We start from the raw sequence: 27001 nt of genomic DNA on the forward strand, positions 1-27001 counted from the left end.
CAAGCAAGTTTGTTTTCCCCCATATGGTTGCTCCTATTAAAAGTGATACAGATTTCATTCAGTTAAATGTTGACCTATTTAGAAACAGAAATGCTATAGAACATCCTACAGGTATAGATATATTATTTCCATTTTTTCTCAAATGGGAAACTTAAGCTTACTAGAAATGCTTAGAAAGAAAATCTTCACTCTGGAAGTCACGGCCAAACTGTGGTGACTTAGAATTTCTCGGGGAGCGTGTTAACAAAACAGATTTCTAGGCATTGGTCCTCAAAATTTCGATTCAGTTGGTCTGGGATATTGCCTAAAATCCTCATCTTTATCAAGTGATTATGACACAGGTGGTCTTCAGATAATCTTGCACTGCAGGAATTCTAGGGTAAATGAGGAGCAGTATGTTTAGTAAAAACTGCACTACAGAAATCTTAGAGTAAATGAAGAGCAGCCCAAGACCGAGGTGAGAGCCTGTTCCCTGGACGTAGATTCTAAGGGTTCAAATTCTGCCCCAGCCACTTCCTACCTCTGCGCCTGGGGCAGGTTCCCTGAGCTTCACTTTCTCCTTTGTAAAATGAGGACAAGTCCCCTCACAGAGTTAGTGTGAGGATGAGACAAAGTCACATAATGATACTTAGAACAGAGACTGGCACAAAGTAAGCACTAAAAATGTGTTTGCTGTTACTATTAAATGTGAATTATAAAATTTAAATAACATGTAGATCACATGCAAAGCAGTTTAGACTTGCAAAACGTACTGTAATAGCAAATTAATTTCTGTAATGGCAACATATTCCAATCTGATCATTTAAAATAATAATGTCCTGGGAAACTAAGTTTTCAGTGTTGAGTTGGCATCTAAGCCGTAGCTTGGATGGGGCCTACCAAAGCCAGAAAGTGACTAGGATGATGGGCCTGGCTATAGAACCATACAAACCAATCATAGGCTTTCTTCTATAAAAGTCAGAAGATAGGAAAAAACATTTTTAGAAATGATCTTGGGCCGGGCACGGTGGCGTAGGCCTGTAATCCCAGCACTTTGAGAGGCCGAGGCAAGTGGATCACCTGAGGTCAGGAGTTCAAGACCAGCCTGACCAACATGGTGAAACTCCATCTCTACTAAAAATACAAAAATTAGCTGGGTGTGGTGGCAGGTGCCTGTAGTTTCAGCTACTTGGGAGGCTGAGGCAGGAGAATCACTTGAACCCGGGAGGCAGAGGTTGTAGTGAGTCGAGACTGTGCCATTTGAACTCCAGCCTGAGCAACAGCGAGACTCTGTCTCAAAAAAAAAAAAAAAATCTGCCAGTCCGAATTGTTATCGACTTGCTCTTTCTGGAGAGATGTTTATACTCTTGAATATTCTGATTTAGTTTTCCTTTTCCTTTGTTTCTTATAGCTATGCTAAAATAGAGCCTGTCCAAGGTTCACTCCCATAAAATGTGTCCTTCAGTTTTTTGTTTGTTTTTTAGCATGAGAAGGTCCTGTAATATTTGTGTCAAAAATTACATTTGACTATAATTCTTGGCTGACTCTCAGCTGATTCAGGTGCATTTTTCCTCCCTTTGGCTGATGGTTGCCAGCACAGGCTGTCAGTCAGTTAGCACCATTTATGGAGGTCCCCTGGTGTGCAGGGCCTCAAAGAACCTCAAAACAAAACAGGAGCTAACGCTTGGCTTTTATGGCACATACGATTTATTGGGCCAATCAGGACAAGCACAGAGGCTATATACATAATACATGAAACATGATACTGACATATACCATCATGTACTAGCAGGATCAGCCTGAGGCACATTTTCCATGTTTCTTCCTCGCTCCCATGTGCTGCTTTACAGCCAATAAATATTTATCAAATGACATCTGTGTGAAACATCCTTGAGTAAGTGACAGATACTGCCCTCAAGACCTTCCTACCCAACCAGTACTTTCTAAGCTATTGGCCACTTTCCACGATTCACTCCCCAAGCCCTTGTCCAACTTCAGCGTCCTCTTTCTCTCCTCAGGGCCCTTTGCTTAGCTGGCTATAAACAAAATCTAAATTTTTAAAAAATGTCACACTAAAGCATGACTAGTGAGTTACAATATAATATTTAAACTTTTTATTCGTCCAAAAGAATAAATTCATGATGGTGAAATTGTAAAAGAAAAGGCAACTGAATAAGAGGAGATATATTTTGACATGTATGAAGTTTCCTTTTTTAGACAGCACTTTTTAGGTTTGTATTTGCAAGACCAGCACTGCTGCTGCTATTTCTTTCCAGGTCCTCAGTGAGACTGAGGGGTCCACACGTAGTTTGTTCCCTTTGGCCTTAAAATCCAAACAGCCAGTACCTGGTGTGGTGGCTCATGCCTGTAATTCCAGCCCTTTGTGAGGCCGAGGCAGGAGGATCACTTGAGGACAGGAGCTTGAGACCAGTGTGGGCAACAGAGTGAGACCCCCATCTCCACAAAAAGTAAAAAATAAAAATTAGCCAGGCATGGTGGTACACATATTCAATCATAACTACTTGGGAAGTAAGCTGAAGCAGGAGGATCACCTGAACCCAGAAATTTAAAGTTACAGTGAGCTACGATCGTGACACTCTGGCCTGGGCAACAGAGCAAGACCTTGTCTGAAAAAAAAAAAAAAAATCCTAATAGGCTTCCCAGAGGCACAGTTGTTTGAAACTAAAAGAATAATATGTGTTTCTTATCTGATAATGGCTTCTCTGTTAAGATAGAACATTTTTCTTTTATCTGTGCTTTGATTAGTAACGTCATAACTTTTATCTACAGATAAGGCATAACTTAGAACAAGAATAAGTAAATACAAATCTTTAAATGCTGTCCATCCCCTTTCATTAACTAACACGTATTCACTGTTGCTCAAGTAACTCTAATTCAGTCTCTGAGTGTGAGTAAAATTAACTCACCCAGGACAGAGGGTCTGACAGCTGTGGGCTCTGTCTTGTTCATATAGATTGTGCGTAATTGTTTCAAACCAGATCTTTTCTTTGATTCCCATTAGCTCAAGTCTCTCTACTCGTTTGCTCCTAACCAGTTAGAAAGCCCTGTTTGTCCTTCTAAGACTCCTGCTTTTGGTCTTTGGCTCTACATCTGGAGGTATGAATAGAAAGAAAATAAAATTATATGCCAGCAGTCTTATGCCACAGAGACAATTCTTTCCTTTTTAGAAAAAGTGCCCCAAGCCCCGTCCTGGCATCTTTCCGTTTTTGAGTTTTAAAAGAGCGTTCTATCTATCCTTTTCCCAAATCCAACTCAAAATATGAGAGACGAGTTAGAATTTCCAAATTTAGTTTACTAGAAAACAGTTTTTAAAATGGAATACAGTTTTAAAACTGAGAAAAAATGTCCTTTGTATCTTTTCAGTCTTTTCATAGACAATTTATTCTGCCTAATTTAAAATGAGGTTTGTAATTTTAACTGTGGTATTGTTTGGATGACTAGAGGGACTCCCAGGTGGTATCACTATGAGAATTCCTTACGGAGGAATGAACCTGAGATATAGTATTGAAAGAAAGAAATATGACATTCAACAGATATCAGTTCAACAAAGGAAGGCATGAATTTTGAAGTGTGGGAAATCATGTGTGTAAATACAAAGATGAGAATTACTGAGTCACGTACTGAGAATAGAAAACCAGTTTCCTGACCTTATCTGTCAGCATTATAGAGGATTAGGACATATGGAAGAAAGAATAATACATTTGTAAAAGATCTTGAATTTATGGTTGGGGAGGAAAGATTATAGAAGTGAGTAAGAAATAAAAATGTTTTTCTACCTTGTTTATTAGTTAATATATATTTCTCAGACTTTTTAAAGATTTCTCACTATGAATACTAAATATTTTCCCGATTTAAATCCTAAACAAATGATCTATTTATACTGCCAGCTTTCTAAGTATGATGCAGACTTAGGTATTTGTACATTAGAAAACAAATTATTATGGTTTCTGGGAATATGCTAGAACAAGTACCTTAACTGACCTTCCTGCTAAAAATAACTAAAAATGTAGAATAAAATTATTTTAATGCATTGATGACCTGGAAAGTTAGTAAGGAATACTCTGGGATCAAAAACTAAGTGAAGGCAGGAATCCTGAGGGGTAAGCCAAAGACTGAGGCCAACTTTCACCTCGAGAACATCTGAAGCTTCCATTTTTATACCTTTGAGAGTGCTGGGGACAGATGACAAAGCCCAGGGCCTACCCAAGCTAGGGAGCATTAAGAAAAACAAAATTCAGTTACAGTCTCTTTACAAAAGACTCATCTAAAACCAGAGGATACAGAAAGATATCAGAGGAAGGGGTACTTTAAATAGTACTAGAGATCAGAGATTAACATTGGGTACGGACAACTACAGAACGTATGAATAAGAAAGCGAATTCACACCCTTTTAAGGAAACTATGCAGCACAGTTTATTAAATAGAACATTACATGAAATATACATATGCTTCGACCTAGTAAAGCCACTTCTTTCATGATCCTTTTCAGACTTTCTTCCTTATGATTTGGACACTTGGCTTTGATGAGATTAAGATACCAGGAAGCAGACAACCAAATATGTGATTGGTTTAAAGTCTGTAAATGTTAAAGTTGTAAACCACTACATGTTGAAATTTTGGCTGGGCAAGGTGGCTGTAATCCCAACACTTTGGCCTGTAATCCCAACACTTTGGGAGGCTGAGGCAGGTGGATCACGAGCTCAAGAGATCAAGATCATCCTGGCTAACATAGTGAAACCCCATCTCTACTAAAAATACAAAAATTAGCCAGGCGTGGTGGCAGGCACCTGTAGTCCCAGCTACTTGGGAGGCTGAGGCAGGAGAATTGCTTGAACCCGGGAGGTGGAGGTTGCAGTGAGTTGAGATGGCACCACTGCACTCCAGCCTGGTGACAGAGCAAGACTCCATCTCAAAAAAAAAAAGAAAAAAAATTTAAAAATAGTGATACACGGTTACATGAATGAAAGGTCAATAAAGAATGTAAGTGAAGGAAAAATTGCAGAAGTCATTTTGAGCAGACACGTTTGGTAGACATCAGTGTTCAGATGTAAAAGTAGTTCCTATGACTATTTGGAGGCTTTAAAAAACCAAAAACCACAGGAACTTCATCAGAAAATCAGGATTCCTTGCAGTAGTTTCTGGCCAGGTCTGCTTGTCTAGAATCTCAAATGGGCTCAATGTGACAGCAAGGAATGAAGTACAGAAGCATGTACTGATATAGGACAAGAAAATCCTTACTATGGCAGTCAGACTCCTTTTTTTTGTTGTTAATGAAAGAGTCTAGCTCTGTCACCCAGGCTGGAGTGCAGTGGCATGATCTTGGCTCACTGCAACCTTTGCCTCCCAGGATCAAGTGATCTTCTCACCTCAACCTCCCGTGTAGCTGGGACTACAAGCATGCACCACCATGCTCAGCTAATTTTTGTGGAGACAGGGTTTTCCCAGGTTTCCCAGGCTGGTCTTGAACTCCTGGGCTCGAGTAATCCACCCTCAGCTTCCCAAAGTGCTGGGATTACCTGCATAAGCCACTGCACTTAGCTAATTAGACTCTTAAGGGCCAAAGTGTCCACTCTCCCCCACACAAAGCCATTGGTTCTGGGCTTTCATAACCTAAAAGATTTCTCATTATGAATGGGTTGCTGGAACCACATAACTCTTACTGGGCCTTGTGAAGAATGGGGGAAGCCCAGATAAGTTGTATCTGCTCACCCCATCATACATTCATGATCTTGTATATAACTTTTTCACATTGTATTCATTCAGGTAAAAGAAAGTAAAGTAACTTAATCAAGTCTGAGGTTGGTGTTGGTGGCCTAACATCTATCATAAGGCTTTTGAAATACTACACTAATAAGTACATATATTTATTTTTTAAAAACTATTTCATTTATCACAACAGTATTGGCACAGTAATTCTCATATTATCATTAAATAATAAAATTGCTACTTTCTTTACTGAATTATTTAGAATCCTAGAAATTGCAATTGAATTCAATATTGTATTTAAATAAAGAACTGGAAGGAAGAGAATTAAAGACTTGGGAATTTATGGTATATAACAATACAAAAGAAAGAACTCTGCATATTTATGGAAACATTGTTGATGGTACAGTTCTAGTGAAACTCATACACATTTTACTGCTTAATTTACATATTATCTTGGTGCAAAAACAGTATTTTTTACTTTTTCAATTTTCTTACATTAAAATACATGTAATTCTATAGGATATCACTATAGGTATTATAAAAACAAGTGATATAGATGTTATATAAACCACGGTAGGTCCACCACATCAAAATTAGAGTGAAAGATACTTCAAAGATTACATGAAATGATCTGAAAACAAATTTAACAAAACATGTGTACTGTATTGGGGCACATCCATGGCCCACCCAAACTGCATTCTATCTCTGACTGTGGCATCAAAGAAAGGTATATGGACTAACACTGACCTTCATGATATTGCTCCAAAGTGGATTGGATAACACCTTCCCCTCTAGACCCAGTATCCCCAGCTTTCCTAAATAACGCAAATGTCAGTCATTTATATATTGCTTCAAGTCTTTCTAAAACTTATTTGTATTTGCATACTGACTCATATATAGGATCACAAATTGATTAAGTTTGCTATCTGCATGTAGAGTGACCTTTTCTTTATTTATTCCAAACTACCTTATTCAGATAATTAAGAGAAGCATTTAGCAGGGCATTTCAGAGAGCAAGAGGCTCCCTTAAAAGAAGGAGGTAAAATATGAAGAAATGCTAAAGTTGGGTTATAAAATATGGTGATGCATTTAAATATTTACATTCAATTATGATTTAACCCAAAATATACAATGCAATCTAATTCTGCAAATTTGAAAAGATTTATTAAAAATGCAATAGCATGGCTGGGTGCGGTGGCTGATGCCTGTAATTCCAGCACTTTGGGAGGCCAAGACAGGCAGATCATGAGGTCAGGAGATCGAGACCATCCTGGCCAACGTGGTGAAACCCCGTCTCTACTAAAAATACGAAAATTAGCTGGGTATGGTGGCGGGTGCCTGTAATTCCAGCTACTCTGGAGGCTGAGGCATAAGAATCACTTGAAACCAGGAAGTGGAGGTTGCAGTGAGCCAAGATTGCGCCACTGCACTCCAGCTTGGCAACAGAGCGAGACTCCGTCTCAAAAAGAAAAAAATGCAATAGGATATGAACTGTATTCCTTTCCCTCTTGTATCTCTGTGAGGGCAGATTCAACTTCATTTGGAATGTTCTCAAAAATCTACCCTTGGGGTTCTTCATGAATGTGAGACTTGAAACCAAAAGGCCTTCCTGGCATCCTTGATAAACCCTGACATCTAGTTTCTAATAATCTGAGATTTGGTGACGAAGTCTCTGGTTTCCTGATCCTTGCCCTTTCAGTTTGTATCAGATTTTTCATGAATGGTAAAAATTAAATAAACTGCTTAGTTCAGGTTGAGTTGAAGGTGAGGGAGAGTGAGGCGATAAAGGGATATAAATGAAAGACAGATTTTTCTTTTATGTATTGGCTAATTTTCCTTGTATGGAAAACTGGTTTGGCAAACTACAGGATGTTAAGCAATGTTAAAAATAATTAAAGAAGCAAAATAGTGGCATAGTGTGAAGCAATGGAGAAAGTGATTTGAGGCAAAACAATTATAGGTATATCTATATATCTATTTCTGTATCTCCACATATATCCATTATTCAGGAAGTTTACTTTTAAATAGGATACAAACTGCCCTTCCCCCACCACTCCATCATCATGCATCTTTTGGCTGGATATGATAGCTGAGAGCAGGCAGCTGCACTGGCTGATTTCTTGAGACTTCTTATTGGTTAGACAAAATATCCATAGCTCTTGACTTGATCTTTGCTGCTGTTACTCCGTTTGACTTTATGTAGGCAGTCATGTCTGATGTGCTCTTTCTATTGACTATTTAAGTACTAACCAGTAGCCAAGTCCTCAGAGTAGGAAGATTCTTCTCTAGCCATTTTATATTTTTGGTTATGGTTTCCAGAACAACTTGAAAAATATCCAGATGTGATCCTTGAGCCTCAAGAGATTCAAAAAATAGTTTAACCTGTAAAATATGCAAGAAAAAATTACTGACAGTTCATAAAACACTTTGTGTTGGCCAGGTGTGGTGGTTCACACCTGCAATCCCAGCACTTTGGGAGGCAAACATGGGCAGATCAATTGAACTCGGAAGTTCAATACCAGCCTAGGCAACATGGTAAAACCCTTAACTCTACGAAAAATAAAAAATAAAAAAATTAGCCAGACAAATTATATACACACAGGTATAGGCATTTCTCTGCCACCTCTAAAAGATTATTTTCTTCTTTTCTGCATAACTATTCACTTTATCTTCAAACAATAGGTAAAATAAGGCAAAAATTATAAATTCTCATCTTACAAGTGAACATACTGTGGCTAAAGAAGTTAAGTGATGACTGGGATAATCCCAGCACTTTGGGAGGCCAAGGAGGGTGGATCACGAGGTCAAGAGTTCAAGACCAGCCTGGCCAAAGTGGTGAAACCCCATCTCTACTTAAAATACAAAAAAATTAGCCAGGCATGGTGGTGGGTGCATGCAATCTCAGCTACTTGGGAGGCTGAGGCAGAGAATTGCTTGAACTCAGGAGGTGGAGGTTGCAGTGAGCTAAGATTGTGCCACTGCACTTTAGCCTGAGCGACAGAGTGAGACTCTTTCTTAAAAAAAAAAAAAGAAGTTAAGTGATTTACCCAAGTCACAGAGTAAACAGTGAGCTGGGATTAAGTAAACGGTTAGCTGGGATTATGATTAAGTTCTGGAATTTGCTTAAAGGGTAAATAAATTCAAGATTTATTGTGAAAAGAAGATGCAAAGAATAGAATGCTTTTTTTTAAGGACAACTAAAATTACCAACAATAGTTTGTTAAAAAGATCATTAAGTATGCTTCCAAACTTTAATATAATCACTCCTGCATTATAATACAATATGAAATAAATAATACAAAAGGACTTATCTCTCAAGTCTATTTTCATTTTGAATACTACAAATACATGTATTTTAAGAGTCAGGTTTTAATCCTGCCCCTTCCATTTACTTTCTAGATGGCATTGGACAAAAAAACTTTTTTAAAAAAATAAAATGAGAACTTCAAATCAGATTGTATCTAAGTTTACTTTCAATTCTACAATTTGAACATTTATTTCAAAATTGTTAACAACAGTAAGTCACAAACCTCTTGCAATTTATCCTTGCAAGAAAAGTGAGATGTTGTGCTGGAGGTGATTATCCTTATGTCAAATGAGCCCAAGTCAAATCTGAAAATAAAAAAAAATTCCATAGATTTAGGTCATAGAACTACTGACCTTATGTTTATTATATCCTGTATTATATTTTTAATGTATGTAAATAACTATGTGATAAGCTTGTGTATTATAATAGATACTGTTAATTACCATAATAACATTAATCCAATACACTTCTAAAGCTGTGAAACAGCAAATTTTACTATACAATGAAAACATAGATACAGCTTCTTTGGGAAATACGTTAGTTATTCTGAAATATTTATGTTTAAATTTATGTTTCTGTTTAAAGCAGTGTTCCCTACTTTTTTTTCATTACATATTCCTGTCAGTAAAGATTTTTTGAGCAAAAACTTCCCAATATGCATATTTTTATTTATAAATTATATGCATGTATTAAGATATGATAAAAATTAAAAGGATAAAATAAGAAATAATATAAATATTTAATTTTTTATACCATATATCATTTATGTTTATGAATTTCTAACAATATAAAATTTAAAATGAGATAAGAAATAATAGACATTCTAATGTATTGCATTTCTTGCATACTTCTGTATCCCATTTTGGATACCACCACGTTTAAACATTGTGTTTAGTGGGACAATGTTACTTGGTTGAATTCTCATTCATGGCCACAGAATGCATCCTTCAACCCAATGTTTTATATATGGAAAATTTGTACTGTACCATGGGTCAAAGTGATTCATGCTGATAAAGCAGAGGATAGTTACAGCTCAGAAAAAAAATGGTTCCAAACCTAGGCTCTGCACATGGTTGGTCAGGGGCATCATTTCCAGTTTAAAATGAAATCCACAACATTGCAGGAAAAGTCTGATCATTTCAGGAGGAAAATGACAATCATGCAAACAGACAAATCAATGGTTCGAGTAGAGTTTTAAAGGAAACACACACACAGACACATACATATTAAAGCAGTTTCTATTTGATCTCATGTGGATGCCAATGAGCATGTGGGAGAGGAGTGGAAATGCGCTTTTTGCTTACGCAAAGCTGTCTGAGAACTCTAAACCTTGCATAGCTATGAAATGAGAGAAAAGGAACTAGGAATTAATGACATCAGGGATGCTAACTGACCCTGACATAAACAAAGCAAATCATACCCCTCCGATTCAAGATATTTCCATACAAGTCATAAATGACATTTTTAGATTTGGGGAGAGAGAGAAAGATATAGAGAGAGAGAAAGAGAGAAAGCAGCACTGTCTTATACATTTCAACAAAATCTAATCATTATTGGTTATTTTAAACCCAGGGACATATTGAAGTGAGCTCTAGTTCTTCCCAAAGTTGAAATCCCAGAAAAGACAGAACCAAAACAATTTGGAGGGAGATCTCCCCAAGCACTCCTGACTGGGTTTCTTTCACCTGCACCAAGGTCTCCACTGTGCCACCTCCACAGGGGCTCTAGGGGTGAAGAGTAGCTCTTACCAAAATTCCTGAGGTTTTCCCCCAGTACAAAACTGCATGAACAAAGGAGGCCACATGTGTGTGATGCACTCTACAAGACGTCTCAAGATTCTTCTGGGTTGAGGAGACAGCCAAGAAGGGATGGTGGGAGGGGGCTGATGACTGCATTTAATTCAACTTGGACTTGCTCCAGAGGTTTTTTTTGCCTGGACTCAGTGAAAGAAGGTTGTTTCCCCCTTCCCTTATTCTCATGTCTCTCCCACACTCCTGGATAGGATAATTTGGGCTAGGGAGTTTCAAAGTTCACTTCACTGAACTATTTGAATACAAATGGTATCATTTATACACTTTGAGAAACATTTAATTACACTTGGTTCGGGCAACTGAGACATCTGCATGGAAGAACACACACTGAATGTAAACGAATACCAACTTTTTCAGAAGATGGGTCCAGTTTTCTCTCACAAAATCCCATGCTAATTGCTGCCCCTTTGGATTTCTGGCAATTGCATGAAGGAGAGCTGCCAAGTCCTGTGTCTTGATAACCTTTCCTTCCATTCCTAGTTCAAGTAACCTGAAGAAAGAAAAATCATTTGTTTCTAAATGGTAGGTATTATGTACATGGACATTAACTCAAGCTACCAATATATTAAAAGAACAGAAAGAGGCATGATAAAAGTATAATTCCCAAAACAATAAATTTTCTAGTGGCTAACATTTTTAATGTTCCAATTAAACTTTTACCTTTTTTAGAAATAATTTTTATTTTGTTCCTAGCAAAAACGTTTACTTATTATTTCAAAGAACTTTGATTAGCATCGTGTACACATTTTATATGCAAGAATGTATTTTTACAACAATAATCTTCCTTCAAGATTCTGAAGATAAAACACAACCATTTGTCTAGTATCAGTCATTTGATTAAAAACTAGGGAATACCTGTTTTCACTATTTGCATTTTGTCAATATATTCTTTTCTGAAAGTTAAAGCCATATACATTCTGATTCAATTACCTTACACCTTTAAAACTAGTGGCTGAAGTTTTAGTCACTTCACTGACTTTGTGTCAGTTTACTTATAACAATTTAGTTTAATTATTGAACTTACTTCAGTAACTTTTCCTGATGCTTGCTCGTTGACAAACCATACAGAATTTTGTTTTTTTCAGCACTTGACATTGACAGTTTGTATTGCTCTAAAAGGTAATTCCATCCTTCTGTCGTCTGAGCACCCACAGAATACACAATCTTTAAAACATCTGTTGGTATGCTGTAATAGCAAGCACAAAAATGAAGAAAAAAATTTATGAAAGAAAAACTTTTTCTTATTAAAATTTTAAGGCTCATAACAGAATCATCTCTGAATTATTTCCAGTACTCAATGTATTAAATATTTTTCTCTGCCAAACTCATACAAATATTTTATGTTCTTTAACTCTGCAAATTATTTGTGTTTTATCTCCTTATGATAAAATGTTAGCAAGAAAAATAAGCATAAAATTTTAACCTACTCTGAGGTGAAAATAGAAAGTTGATATAATCAACAAATATAAAAGATTTCTGAAATACAAAACAACTGGTTTGTATAAATTCTATCATTTAATAACCACTATTGATGCCATAAGATTTTTTTTAAAGATGATTACTTGATACTTTATCACCAAGTTGAGGGCATTTTTTTCTTCTTCTTCTTCTGTTTTTTTTTTTTTTTTTTGAGACAGGGTCTTAGTCTGTTGTTTAGGTTGGAGTGCACTGGCATAATCATGGCTCACAGTAGCCTCAGCCTCCTACCCAATCCTCTTTCCTCAGCCTCCTGAGCGGCTGAGATTATTGGCACGTAGTACCATGCCTGGCTAATTTTTAAACTTTTTTGTAGAGATGGGCTCTCACGATGTTGACAAGTCTGGTCTCGAATTCCTGGGCTCAAGTGATCTTCTCACCCATTGGCCTAACAGGCATGAGGCACTGCACTTGGCCTCGTTGAAAGCATTTTCTAAGGCCTGTCTGGGAGTTATCTGTCTCTCCAGGCCTAGAGAATCTCAATTTAGTACCATTCATTAGGGTCTAGTTATTATATAATTTTTTAAAACTGGTAAGATGCAGTGAAATTATTTTCTGTCCTTCTACAAAAGACACCATTGTTTTTATTTTTTATTATCTTGACGACATTAACCAGTTTTTATTCTAAATGGGCATGTGATTTTTAATCCCAAATGTCAATAGATCAAAGAGAACTATTATTGATTTCTCAGAAGAAACACAACGCAGAGCATTGGGAGGGAGCCAGAAATCTGCATTTGTCACGAAGGGACCATGTGGTAGAGATTGTACTAGTCTCCATACATCTTATTTAACTGTCAAAAGCTACCCTCTGAGATAGTTATTATCCTGATTTTTTTAAAGCCGAAATAAATCTCAGAAAAGTTAAGTAACTTGCCTAAGATGACATAATTTGCCATTTTCCAGATGAGATTTAAACCTGTGATTCTCGTACTTGTGCTATTTCCACTCTACTATATGTACTTAAACATTCCAAGTGACATTTTAATAATGTAATAAAGATAGAATAATTAAATTATAATACATATTGTTTTCATTTTAGTGTATTTTGCTGAATAAATTTATGAAAATTGGTAACAAACACATTGTAAGCTCTCTGAAGTGAGGCCACATGGTTGTTTTGTTCACCACTTTATCCTTAGCTCCTACAGCAATGCCTGGCTGGCATAAAGGAAATATGCAACTAGTTATATTTCAAATCTACCAATGAATGAAGTAATCAATTAATTTATGAAAGGAAATTCTTCATTAAAATTCATACTAGCCATCTTGGAGTTTGGAAAAAACAAAAATATTTAATTGCGTATTTTTGATTACAAGCATAAATAAGCTTTACCTAGAATATTTTCATAGGTATGTTCAACATGTTGAACACTTGTATCTACTGTATACGGGTTACTGCAGGTTAAGATGATCCTTCTTGTAACTAGCATAAAGATGAAATAATACTATTCTATGTTGTATAGGGCAGCAGAATGTTTACATTTAGCTTCATTCATACAACCCATTCAAACAGAAACAAAAAGAAGAGACTAACAGACTTAAAAGATTAAAAAAAAAATTTTTTTTTCTAAAACTGATTTCAGTCTTGAATCCCAACAAGGAAAAAAGTCCAAAAAGAAGAAAACTTGAATTACTTTTTTAAAAAGAAAAATTCAAGAAAGGATTTCAAAAAGCTTGCTGAGATTTAGTTATAGGGAGAGAAGTTATACCATCTTATAATGATTTAACACAGGAATTTTTTTTTTTTTTTTTTTTTTTTAGATAGGGCCTTTCTCTGTTGCCCAGACTGGAATGCAGTGAAGTGATCTTGGCTCATGGCAACCTCTGCCTCCCAGATTCAAGCAATTCTCCCACCTCAGCCTTCCAACTAGCTGGGATTACAAGCATGCACCACCACATTTGGCTAATTTTTGCATTTTTAGTAGAGAGGAATTTCACTATGTTGGCCAGTCTGGTCTTGAACTCCTAACCTCAGTGATTTACCCGCCTTGGCCTCTCAAAGTTCAGGATTATAGATGCGAGCCACTGCACCTACCAGCACAGGAAAAATGGACACCATTACATTTCATGGTACCAAAATTGTAAATTTTTTCTTCTCTTTTAAGAACACTAATTTTCCTTAATTTGTATATAAATTTGACTTCCTAAAACATCCAACTCGAGTCAGATTTAAAAAATAATGATATAAAGGCATGTGTTGGACAGAAATCAAGGCTTACATTAAAAAGATTGAGTGGCTTCTGTCAGTATCTTGGGTTAAAGCTGCTCAACTGAACTGCAACATAATGGATTTGATCACTGGGCATCTTCCTGATTATATTCATCACTAGAATTAATTTTGCCACCATTCACATCATTTAGATGGCCAAAGTCATCCATTTCCAATCAAAGATGTAACTTGGGCTAGGGCTTGACCTTTAGCATTGGTTGATAAGGTAGCAAACACATTTTTTAAAAAAGTAACACTCCCTCTTTTAAAATGACTTTTATCAAATGATAATTGTGTTTTAACTGCATATATATTTCATATTGCTTCTTCTAACATCTTTTTTATTTTTAAAAAGGCATTGCTTTTCGAGATTGGGCTCCCCTGCCTCTACTACATGGCTGTCTTTCTATTATCATGCCATGTTTATTAGGTCTCCCCACAGACACCTAAACCTTGCTTTCCCCAAAATCTATTGAGCACTTACGATGTGAGAGCATGAAACAGGATTTGTAATTCTCAGCATGCTTTTTTTTTTCCTATCCTCACTAAAAGGTTTTAGATCTAATGTCTTGCTTGATCAAAGACTTTTACATCAAAGAGAAAAGAATAAAGAGTAGGACAGAAGTCTAGATCTACTTTAATTTTCCACTGGATTCCATCCACCGAGAGAAGAGTTCAGCAGCTTTCTGGATGCAAGGAGCAAGGTTCAGGTCACAGGCCAGCTTCAAGAGAGCAGAGCGGAGCATCCTGTCCCAGACTGAGCCCTCATCACTCCAGCTTTGCCTGTCAATCAATGGCTTAAAATACTGAAGAAGGTAACGCTGCAGAAAATATGAGATGGTTAACAGAGAGGCTAAATTTAGTTCTTCACACAGCTCTTGCCCATCTAAAGGGCTCAACTCTAAACTTTCTGCCTAAATAATGTATCTTTGTATTTTTCTTCTCTTTTTCTGGGTCCTACCCACCACACGTAAGAAATAGAGTTTTTGCATTAAAACATGGTTTAATTTCCTATCTGAAAGGGCAATATCAATGGATATAAAATAAAATCAACTTTAGTAGAGATGCTTTGCACGTGATCCTGGTATCTAGCTCTTAGAACTGGCAATGATAAAGAATGAGGGTCATTGACTATTACATGCTATCAGCCAGTCTCCTGAGCTGCTTTATGATTTAACCTCAAGGACTTCACACAAAACAGACTGAGCCTCACTGATACTCCAGACACTGTGTATTTACTTAATGCATTTTCTAAAAGCAACACAAACCTTGAGGTTTTCAGAGACATCTGAAATATTGCTTCTGTCCATCATGCGGTAAAGCAATTCTAAGTGACTCAGACCTTTGAGAAGTACAGGGCTGCTTGTTTCATGTTGGAGGTAGTGAGTCATGTCAAGAGCTTTGTCTAGGGTCAGTCTCCCTGCACTGAGGTATAAAACAAATGTCAGTGGTTTGTGCATAACTTATAGTTTTTAACATTCTTAACATTAAAACAAATATGAAATAGAGAACAATAACAGAAGTAGATCATTATAGCTAGACCATTTGGTTTAAATCTTAGCTCTGCCACTCATTAGCTGTGCTTCAAACAATGCATAGAATGTTATCTGAATGTTTGCTTAGCTTAAAGAATAAACACATATATAAACATAAACTTTAGCCCGACAGTAAAAATTGATACCTACTTACTTGTATCCAATTTCGGTTAGATTGTACCTTTGAGAAATAAAATTATATTCTTGAAGCACCAATTTGGGGGTTTATTTCCAAGATGTGAGACTAAAAGATGCAAATATAGCTTTTTCTATAAGCAAATTGAAGCTGTCATTTCAATTCCACTCAACTCATACAAGGCTCATGTCTTTAAATTACATTTAAAATGTATGAAAACCTAACTAAAATAGATATCCATTCTTGCACCAAATTCTGGCTCCATGCTGGGTGTGATGGCTCACAACCGTAATCCCAGAAATTGGGGAAGCTGAGACAGGAGGATTGCTTGAGCCCAGAAGTTTGAGACCAGCCTAGGCAACATAGGCAGACCCCACTCTACAAAAAAAAATTTAAAAATTGGCTGGGTGTGATGGTCTGTGCCTATAGTCCCAGCTACTCAGGAGGCTGAGATGGAAGGATCACTTGAGCATAGGAGGTTGAGGCTGCAGTGAGCCATGATCCATGATTACACAAATGCACTCCAGCCTGGGTGACAGAGCGAGACCCTCAAAAAAAAGAAAAAAAGGGAAGAAGAAGGAGAAGAAGAAGAAGAAGAAGAAGAAGGGACAGTGTTGTGTCATGGTTAGGAGAATGGCTCTGGAGCCAGCTCTTGGATAACGGGTAACCACGTCTTGTCCACTAAAGAACTAAATAGTACCACCTCTTGTAAAGATTGATTTAGACTGGGCATGATGGTTCATGCCTGTTAACTCAGCAATTTGGGAGGTTGAGCAGGAGAAGTGCTCAAGGCAAGGAGTTCAGTACCAGCCTGGACAATATAGGGAGACCCTGTCTCTACAAAAAAAAAAAAAAAATTAATTAAAAAGAAAAAAATTTCTGTCTCCAAACTAAATATGATCACTATTGTTTCCTTTAATTCTGTTTTTGTTTGTTTATCTTTTGAGACAGAGTATCATTTGGTCACCCAGGCTGGAGTTCAGTGGTGCAATCTTGGCTCACTGCAACCTCAGCCTCTTCAAGCAATTCACATGTCTGTCACCCGAGTAGCTGGGATTACAGGCGTGCATCACCACACTGGGCTAATTTTTGTATTTTTAGTAGAGACAGATTTTCACCATGTTTCCTAGGCTGGTCTCAAACTCCTGGCCTCAAGTGCTCTGCCCACTTCAATCTCCCAAAGGTTGAACTGGGGTTACAGGCGTGAGCCACCGTGCCTGACCTCCTTCAATTCTTAAATAGATGTTTCATAAAGCAAGGAGGAAAGTGGTTTATAGTATTTAGAGAGAACAGCAAGTAAAAATATTTTATTTAGTTTTATCTATTATGAGAACTTTAAATTGTTTCCTTATACAAATTACTTTTGTTATAAAAGTAATATAAGTAAATATAAACAAATTATAAAACAACTGGAAATTAGAGAAGACTCATAATTTCAATACCCTACACACTCACCAATAGCATTTTAAAATAATTCCTTCAGGTTTTTGTTTCCTCTTTGCACTTATTTTTTCATATGTAGTTACAAACAAACATAATAATACACAAACTTACATTCTGCTTTTTTCCCAACTTCACATTATTTTAAATGTACTTTTCTATGTTGTTACCTCCTCTTCCTATTCATCTCATGACATTTCAAATAATTTGTATTAGATAATACTTATAATGTTAACAGCTGACATTTATTGAATAGGTACTGCACTTCCTCCTTTATCTTCATTACCTTACACAATCCTACAAACCCTGTATGGTAAATATTATTATGACTAAAATTTTAAAGACTGGAAAATTTAGGCTTTCCTAAGCTCAAAAAATTAGTAAGTGAAGAGGTAGTACTTGAAATCTTCTGTTTTCATATAAAATTTGTATTCTTAACCTCATTAATCTATCTACTTAGTGAAGAAAAGATGATTGGTTTTCTACCAATGCATCAGTAACTGCAAGTTTCCTCCTGCTAAATTTAGGCAATCAAATGCATAGGCTAGAAACAGCAAAGAAGACTTCACGACTACCTAAAAGTTTAATTTGCTGAGTTCTCAATATTCTCCATTATTTTCCTGGTCTTGTATTGTTAATCTATCTTCTCTTCAGTCTGCTCAGAGCATCTCCTTTGAGCAGGCAAACCTCCTTCAACTAGCAATAGCCTGCTTCTTAGCTCACCTTTCATGCATTCACTCATATGTAGGATGGTGTTTCTCCTAATTTTGGCCTCCAATGTCACTTATATGTAGGATAGTGTTTTTCCTAATTTTGGCCTCTAGTGAGCTATGCCTCCAAGATGTTCCTGAGACCCATGGGACTGAGGATTAAGTCTCACTTCTTCTTTCCTTTCTAACTAGAGGATTTTAGTGTACCGAAAAACTTTGCCTGAGAGATGTCCTGTTGGTCACTTTCACTCAATTTGAACTAAACAAGCTTCTGAAAGGAAATTATATGTCACATTGAATAAAGTGAGTGCATCACAGTAATTCTCAGAACAGAGAAAGCTTACAATACACAATATTCTTCCTGCTCCTCAGTTCCCTCCACCCAGTGGTGATCTTGTGATCTGATTTATTCTACACATTATTCCGTTGATAAGAGAAATAGAAAAGGAAAGAAAACACTTTGTCCTTCCAGGAAAGTCTAGAGAGGAATAAATGCAAACAGCCAATTATTACTTCATTTCCCTACAAATTTCATACTAATTTCTCCAGTGTAAGTAATGAATAGATTTCATAACAACTCATTTAAAATTATAACGGTTACGACTATATTTATGCTTTTTCTTTAAGAGATTACATAGGTATTTGGTATAGCAGCTACAATCATAAATATATTTTAAATGTGGGGTCAAAAGCTCAAATACTTATAGAGTCCACACGAAGTGAATGAAACAGGCCATTTGAGACTTGTGCTTGGGAGAGAGTAGGCACCGCCTAAAGAGTGTCTGGCCCACTACACCCTCCTTTTCACCTGTCCTGGGGCCCACAGGATAAAGACCCACAGTTGCCAAATATCATTTTAAAGAGAGTCCAAAAGTCAGGATTTTTATGTAAAGTTCTCCACATTTAAAAATGTTGGATTATATTTATAAACACAGTATGGGTCAAAATACCTTGTTAGTGGATAGCCTTTGGCCTAGTGGTCCATGCTTGAATTCTATTCAAATCCATATCTAATAAATGACCAATGCTGAACATTCAATATTGAAGTCTAGCATATTTTGTTAGGGATCAGTCATTTCCCACAAAGACAGAAGAATTGTTACCTTACCCAACTAGCTGAAACACATCATGAATCAGACCTATTCTGTCCTTAGGTCTGAGAAGTGTGTGGTTCTGATTCAGCTGTGTAATAAGTTGGTCCCATCCATGACCCTCATAGTGAACGATGTAGTAGCCATTTGAGTCCACATTAAATTTCACCCAACTGGTCTTTTCAGGTAAATCCAGAATATCTAAGAGGATAAAATTGGTATAGGTATTTTATTACCAACATACACATTAGGAACATCTCCACAACTGTTAGTTTTAATCCAATCACTTATAAATCAATGAGAAGACAAATTCTGGGGAGAGTCATAATGATATGCATTTTCATAGTCCACTGGATGATTTCTTTTGGGGACGATGGCCTTATTAAATTTATAAATAAGTTAATTCATAGAAATAGGACTGCTGAATTTTTTCTCCAAAATTGTCTATGCAGGTCTAACAGGCATGCAAGGGCCCAGTGAGCCAGATGACTAGCATGACCGGAATTTAGCTTCATTTGCTGGTATCCTTATCTCAAGGTTTAGTCACTAGTCATTGAAATATGTATGAGTAAACAGGTGATCTATTTGTTCATTTCAGTAAAAGAAGGACTCCAGGTTGAGCAAGACTTTGTGATAAAAAACCTCTCAAATTTTATTAAAGTGTTTAGAGGAAAATTAAAATTATACTATGTATTTTTAATACAGCATACGTTATACTCGGTGGTAAAATTATATTATAATATTCCCTCAATGATTCTGTGAGGCTTAGTGCTTATTCAACACAAGATGAAAAAAAACGAAGCCCAGGATAAGTTTGTAAATTTTCTATAGGTCACACATCTAATAGGTGAGAGAGTGAGGATTTGAATCCAGAAGCAACCAATTTTAAAGTTCATGCTTTTTTCCACCGAACATGTTTTTCCTCATGCATAACCTGTAAAAATGGATTAGTGGGTATTATAGGACATAAGATAGATTTCTGTCATTTCTTGATGTAAATAATCTATCTCTAAATGATAAATGCACAAGAGAACTTCCCACTGAATGAAAAATCCAGACTTTCTTACTAAAAGAGTTATTTTAGTAAATAACATATGGATAAATGACAACTTCCCTCAAATATAAATCTTTTGTTATTAGATGTATTTATTGTATCTTTCCTTCAAATAGCCCAACACATGTTTAATTTCAACATTGAAATGCCTGTTTGGCTAATTAGTTCATTACCTGTCTTTGATTTTAGAATGTGTCTGTGGATCACATTAGAGGAACTCGTGGAGTAGGTCAATGGGATATGCCACAGGTACCTATGTTAGAGAGTAAAGACAGTTACAGACTAAAAGAATGCTGCTGTGATTTTTTCACATTTAAAAGGCCCCTAAGTACCCATCATCCTTCACACCGCCCACAAGTGGTCCCATAAATTCTATAGGCTAAGACTAGCATACCCTTAAGTATACAAAAATGGATTCCATTATACTTATAAAGGAGCAGCCATATCTACCTGGTTGAACTCTGCCACAAATACTTGTGTCATTTGCTGTCCTAATCTCATACCATAACATATTCTGCTGTTTGTATGAGAAAGAAATCCAATATTCCTTTCCATTTTCAAAAACTCTGACAGTCTGATGCTGATTCAAATAACTATGCCAAAGCTGTAGGGAAAGCCTTAAGAAGTAAAGAACTTACTGCAGTGTGATTTTCTACTTATCCTTTGTTCAACAGAACTACTCACACCCAACGTCCCAACTGCTGAATGACTGCAATAGTCAACAATGCTACAGCCTAGCACCTGTTGAAGAGCTAAATCCAGAGAGCAGGAAAGCAGAATGGATTAGAGGAAAAGGTCTCAGTTACTTTTCAATGGCTCTGCTGTAGTAAATAGGGGAAATTGGCTATCTTTTTCTGATTAACTTTCTAGCAGCCTCTAGAATTTATTTCCTCTATTAAATCAAGCCATGTTAGCTATAGTAATCCTGCACATGTAAAATCATGTGCTTGATAACACCAACAGGTATAAAACAGACAGAAGAGTAAGTGAGGAAGTGTCCATTAATCCTTAGAAAAATGTAAAGCAGTAAAGGAGACAACATACTCTGATTCTCTCTAGTCTAGTAAGGGTCAGGAAAAATAATTCTCGTGCTACCCCTAGAGTACTGATAATTAACCAGAAAACCTGAAATCTTTATACAAAAAGGTAGAAAAGGCCAGGCACTGTGGCTCATGCCTTTAATCTCAGCACTTTGGGAGGCTGAGGCAGGCAGATCACTTGAGATCAGGAGTTCGAGACCATACTGACCAACATGGTGAAACTCCGTATCTACCAAAAAAAAAAAAAAAAAAAAAAAAAAAACCCACATACACACACACAAAATTAGCCAAGTATGGTAGTGCGGGCCTCTGTAATCCCAGCTATTTGGGAGGCTGAGGCAGAGGAATTGCTTCAACCCAGGAAGTGGAGGTTGCAGTGAGCCGAGATTGTACCATATTCCAGGAGACTCTGTCTCAAAAAAATAAAAAAGAAGAAGATTTAAGAAAAAATCCACGTAGATGAATATCTAAGACTTAATGGATTGGGCTCCATCAGTGCATCTTGGCTCCAGGACAAAAGGGATTTTTCTAGATAAACACATCTGGGGGTAGAGAAAGGGAGAATAGCACTTCATGAATTTGGATAGGCATGAATCAGAGGGCCATCATTTTATAAAAATTGTCTAAATAATGCCCCAGAAGGTGGAAAAATACAGATTATTGTAGAAGATCTTTGTTATTCTGGGTCAGCTACAGTTTTGAACTCTCTCATGACATTTTGATAAGTTACATAATTGTGAGTCCTGCTTTCCCAATAATAAAGCAGACATTAAATTATTCAGTCTGGTTTACCAAGCTGAAACTTGTCTAAGCTCTCTGAAGTTCAGACTTCAAAACAACACACAGAAAAATAGAAGGATGCATACGTAAGAAGTGCCATAAGAGTTGCCATTGGATTGGAAATGCGTAACTGATTAAACAACCCCCGCAAAAGCCCAGTAATTTTGTGTTAAAGATCTCTAATTGTTTCTGATTTTCAGAAAAATTCTAATGTTGATAGCTAAGTTCTTTAAAAACAAAATTATCATCATAAGAACCAGAAAAGGTTCACTTGGATTATTTCATTTTAAATTAACCTTATTCATCTTACTAACAGGGCTAATAATGAGACAGAGCAGGAAGGGGGCTTGGCGTCAGCTCACTCCAACTACAGCATTCTTTCCTGTATCCCCTATGATCACAAAACCTACACCACTACCTCACTGATGCCATAATATTTGGACGATGTCTTTTAATTTCATGTCTGAAACATTCGTTTTAATTCCAGGAGCTGGCCTTGGGAGATAACCAAGGTTGTGGAGTGTCCGACTTAGGGAAGGAATGCTGAACAACTGTTTTCAGCCTTGTTGCTTCTAGCCAGATTACATTACTCAAGATAATCATAGCAACCAGGTACTGCTTACCTGCATACCTTATCCCTCACGTGCTTTGCCCAGTCCAAACTGCATAACCTACCCCGATACCAATTCCTTTGCCTAATGAAAAATCTCTACCAGCTCTTTTTGAAAAGTCAGTCAAGGAATTCTCTCTCTCTCTCTCTCTCTTTCTCTCCCCCCCCTTTCTCTCTCTCTCTCTCTCTCTCTCATGCTGCCTCCCTTATGTCTGGGCATATGCTCCAATGAAGCCTTGTCAGGGAAAACTCTTTTGGCCTCATGTCAATTTCTACTGCATAGACAGCCCAAGAACCCATGGTTAGTAGCAATAGTTCAGAGAAATGTGGACAGTGTGTTACTTGATTCCAGTAGTCTTTACCTACTAAGTTTTTTCAGGATGGGCTGGTGAACAAGATGACAAGTGTGTTTAATTGGATTTGCTTTTATTATTACTAAGAACATCATATGTTTTAAGACATTATATTTATAGTTTATTAGTGAAAAATGAAAGGCAACAGGAGATCTTAGCATCTAATTTATCACATAAGGGTATCTTTTCTCTGATTATAAGAAGGACAGTTGTCATACTTCCCAGGTATAGGCCAATCACAAGATTTATTAGGGCCTGGAAGTCACTGCATTATAACATAAGTTTACCCACCATCGGCATTAAAACTGAGGTTCTCAAGGCTGATGGAATCACTAAGAATGGTGCTGCTGAACAAAGTAGTCTGGGTCATGTGAAGCTCTTTAAATCTTATCAAGTCTACTTTAGGCCTCTACTTCCTATATGGAACCAGCATTCTACAAAGTTGCCAGAGGAGCTGAGAGAAAGCTAAGGAAATAATGAGGAAACTGAGACAAGATAAGCTAGACCAAAAGAAGAAAAGTAGCTACCTTTCCTGCAGAACCCTCCATTCAGGGTCCTCTTGGAAAACCCCCTTGAGGAAGCGTTCCTGTTGCAGTCGGAGTGAACGCCCGTCTTGTTTAACCACCAGGAGTGGGATGCCTTTCTGGAGAGTCCATGTAGTCATCATCTCTTTGACCTCCACATTTTCCCCCAGAAAGGTGAGCTGAAATGACAGGTGACTATGATAACTCAAGAGAAAAGAGACAATCCAAAGAGAGATCAGAAACTTCCATCTCCTTGGATGTCAGAAACAATGCTTTGGGAATGGAAAACTTGGGCTGGTATCTCAGGAAGGGCAGTCCAGGCAACTGGATTAGGGATGGCTATCCCAGGGCTGCTCTCAGCAAATTACTTGAATGAGGGATGCATACGGGATTTCATAGTGTTAATACACGGCAGGAAAAGCCAGTGAAAAGGAGGTTGAGACTAGAGTCTTTTTCTTGCCCCCTTTCAAAAACAAACAAACAAAATAAAACAATCAATCAAACAAAAACTCTCTATTATGTAACAGTAGAATATAGGAGGGGTGGTTTAGGAGGAAAATGTCTATCTTTAGAGAAGCTTTAAATATTTCAGTGGAACAATTTTATATCAGTAGAGGTATAGTGAATGGAGAAAAAAACCTCTAGCTGCTGTGCTTCTAGTATGGGTTTCTAATCACTGGATGATGCTGAATCTTCCTTTAGAAACCACAATTTAGGGGATTAATGTGACTTTTTTTAAATAAAAAGTTTTTCATTTTTCCCTTGTGATGGCTTTTTTTCCCTCTTTCCTGGAGTGATTCTATAACTTCCCAGAGGCAAGGAAAAAGAAAACTATATACTGTATTTCCAAACCTAACAGCATATTTATTTAGGGATTTTTCAGAGCTTAAGAGATGCCAATGCAGTAGTAACCACTCAAAAACATGTTGAGCTGAGATATTTTTAGCTAGCAGTGGGGTTGTGGGAAAGCTGAATTATAACAACAAAAATATAGTAGCAACAGCATCATCCCCCTAAATACCCCAAGCATTCTCCCTTCAGTTTTGTTTTACAGAAAATTGTGGGGTCTATCTTTCTCTCCAGCTTTTAAAAGCTTCCATTCCAGCTTTTAAGAAGTACAGGCTGTAGGGCACTGGTGCGATCTTGGCTCACTGCAACCTCTGCCTCCCAGGCTCAAATGATTCTCCTACCTCAGCCTCCCAAGTAGCTTGCATTACAAGCAGGTGCCACCATGCCTAACTAATGTTTGTATTTTTAGTGTATTTATTATTTAATTATGCATGCCATGTTGGCCAGGCTGGTCTTGAACTCCTGACCTGAAGTGATCCACCTGCCTTGGCATCCCAAAGTGTTGGGATTACAGGTGTGAGCCACTGTGCCTGGCCATGAAAGTGCTTTTTAAACTGTAAACTGCTACATAAATATTGAGCAGTATTATTACTGTCCCTGGGACACAAGTGCTTATAAAAAAGAAAGGATCTCTCCTGTCTATAATGACTTAGGGTCCTTCTGACTGCAGGTCAGATGTTCTCTGGGTCTAATGATTCTATAAAAAAATATTTTCTTTGGGCTACTCTATATATCATACTCACTCCAGGTCAGGCTATTCCACAGATCTCTTCTACTCTGTGACTCTCTTTATCCTTACCATGTTACTTGTCATCTTGGAATCGGAATGACAAACTCCACCAGATGTAAAATCACTTTCTAAGCAACTCTACAAAACAAGAACAAAAGAGTATTGCCATGTAGGCACCATTAGTTGGCTAAACATGCATGTTAGCCATGGAGGCAGGCATTTATTAAAATAGCTATATGAAGTAATTCATCCAGATACAATAATGAATGTGAAAATGAAAAAAAGAGGCATCTTTACAGTGACCTGGGATAGAAGTACACAAAAGTGATTTCTTTGTTTATATATAAGCATACGTAAAGTTTCCTTAAAAAGTTCAATAAAGTCAATAACTATTCTAAGGAAGAGTCAATTTGTTGAATTCTCCATCCAATTCTTCTCTTTCCCTTAAGAAAGGTCCTATTTTATTGTTTCATTATGCATATTACCCATGCCCCTATTTAGCACATAGGCAACCCTGTCTAGTACTATTAACTCTCCCCTGTCATATTGCAAGTTATTTGAAGTAAGGGAAACTCCTTTGTTTACCTGGGTATTCCTACAGTGCCTATCACAACAGTATGTGATGAGTGTACAATATTTTGAACTAGGAATAAAAAGACTTAAGAAAAGTTTCAACTTGGCAATCGACCCTTGAATAACCGGTAGTTAACGCTCTATGGGCAACTGCAAATGAGAAAAAATGAAATATATGTTAAGGCTCTCAAATGACTTTAAATGATCTTATGAAAAATAACAGCAAAGAATTCTTCTCATTCTCAAGTTGCTATTGACATGCATTAGAATTGACTTTATGTGACACAATGGTGGGTAAGATATTTTCAGTAATTTATTATTTTAATACTACAGGGCCCTTTGGTGTCAGAAGGGAGTTGGTTAAAATCTTGGACCTTTAGTGGAAGATTGATGGGGGACTTTTCTTAATAACTAGGAAGTAGCTGTTATGTAATTGAAAGAATAACTCAGTACTGACTTTGTCACTGAGTTGGTGACTGGGAAAATCTCTCTCTTAGTATCAGTTTTCTCACCTATAAACTTGGGGTAATGATGATTACTTTATCTTTTGAGATGATTATAAGCATGATGTGACAAAAAAAACACAGGAATCTACACAGCTGGCCTAAAATCATCTGGTAATTGCTGGTCAAATTTTCTTTTTAACTCTCACCCTTTACCACCAGTATCCACACTAAATGATAGATTCTTCTGTATTGGAGAGAGGCAAAACTGATGTCTACAAATATACATACATGCACACACACAAAGCAAGGGAGAGGGAACTGGAGAGGGATGAGAGAGAGAAGCGACACAATACTTGGTGTTGAGAAGCCTAAGCGGAAGCATGGAGAAAGAGTATCTAGACCACTGATAGTCAGTGATGGAAATGGATAGTAAAGAGCATCTTTATAAGATCTTTATAAGGTTTTTTTCTTTTTTTTTTTGAGATGGAGTCTTGCTCTGTTGCCAGGATGGAGTGCAGTGGCATGATCTCAGCTCACTGCAGTTCCACTTCCCAGGTTCAAGCGATGCTCCTGCCTCAACCTCCTGAGTAGCTAGGATTACAGGCATGTGCCACCATG

At 37.1% G+C, this 27001-nt stretch overlaps 1 protein-coding gene across 4 annotated transcripts in view; it reads right to left on the reverse strand.

The window, feature by feature from the left end:
- Nucleotides 1-4388: 4388 nt before the first annotated feature.
- ERAP2 (endoplasmic reticulum aminopeptidase 2) overlaps nt 4389-27001 on the reverse strand; it is a 46188-nt gene continuing 23575 nt past the window's right edge. For all 4 annotated transcript variants that reach the window (XM_021671573.2, XM_021671571.2, XM_021671570.2 and 1 more), the window contains exons 10-19: nt 25434-25502; nt 23789-23964; nt 20652-20731; nt 19442-19625; nt 15781-15937; nt 15149-15333; nt 11849-12010; nt 11174-11314; nt 9237-9318; nt 4389-8088 (exon numbers count right to left, since the gene is read on the reverse strand). In XM_021671573.2, the coding sequence (XP_021527248.2) occupies nt 7945-8088; nt 9237-9318; nt 11174-11314; nt 11849-12010; nt 15149-15333; nt 15781-15937; nt 19442-19625; nt 20652-20731; nt 23789-23964; nt 25434-25502 (1380 nt within the window). In that variant the 3' untranslated portion in view covers nt 4389-7944. The remainder of the gene's footprint in view (nt 8089-9236; nt 9319-11173; nt 11315-11848; nt 12011-15148; nt 15334-15780; nt 15938-19441; nt 19626-20651; nt 20732-23788; nt 23965-25433; nt 25503-27001) is intronic.

The sequence above is a fragment of the Aotus nancymaae genome, unplaced genomic scaffold (genome assembly GCF_030222135.1).
Source record: "Aotus nancymaae isolate 86718 unplaced genomic scaffold, 86718_ANA_hifiasm-v0.15.2.pri h1tg000014l, whole genome shotgun sequence".
NCBI classification, from domain to species: Eukaryota; Metazoa; Chordata; class Mammalia; order Primates; family Aotidae; genus Aotus; species Aotus nancymaae.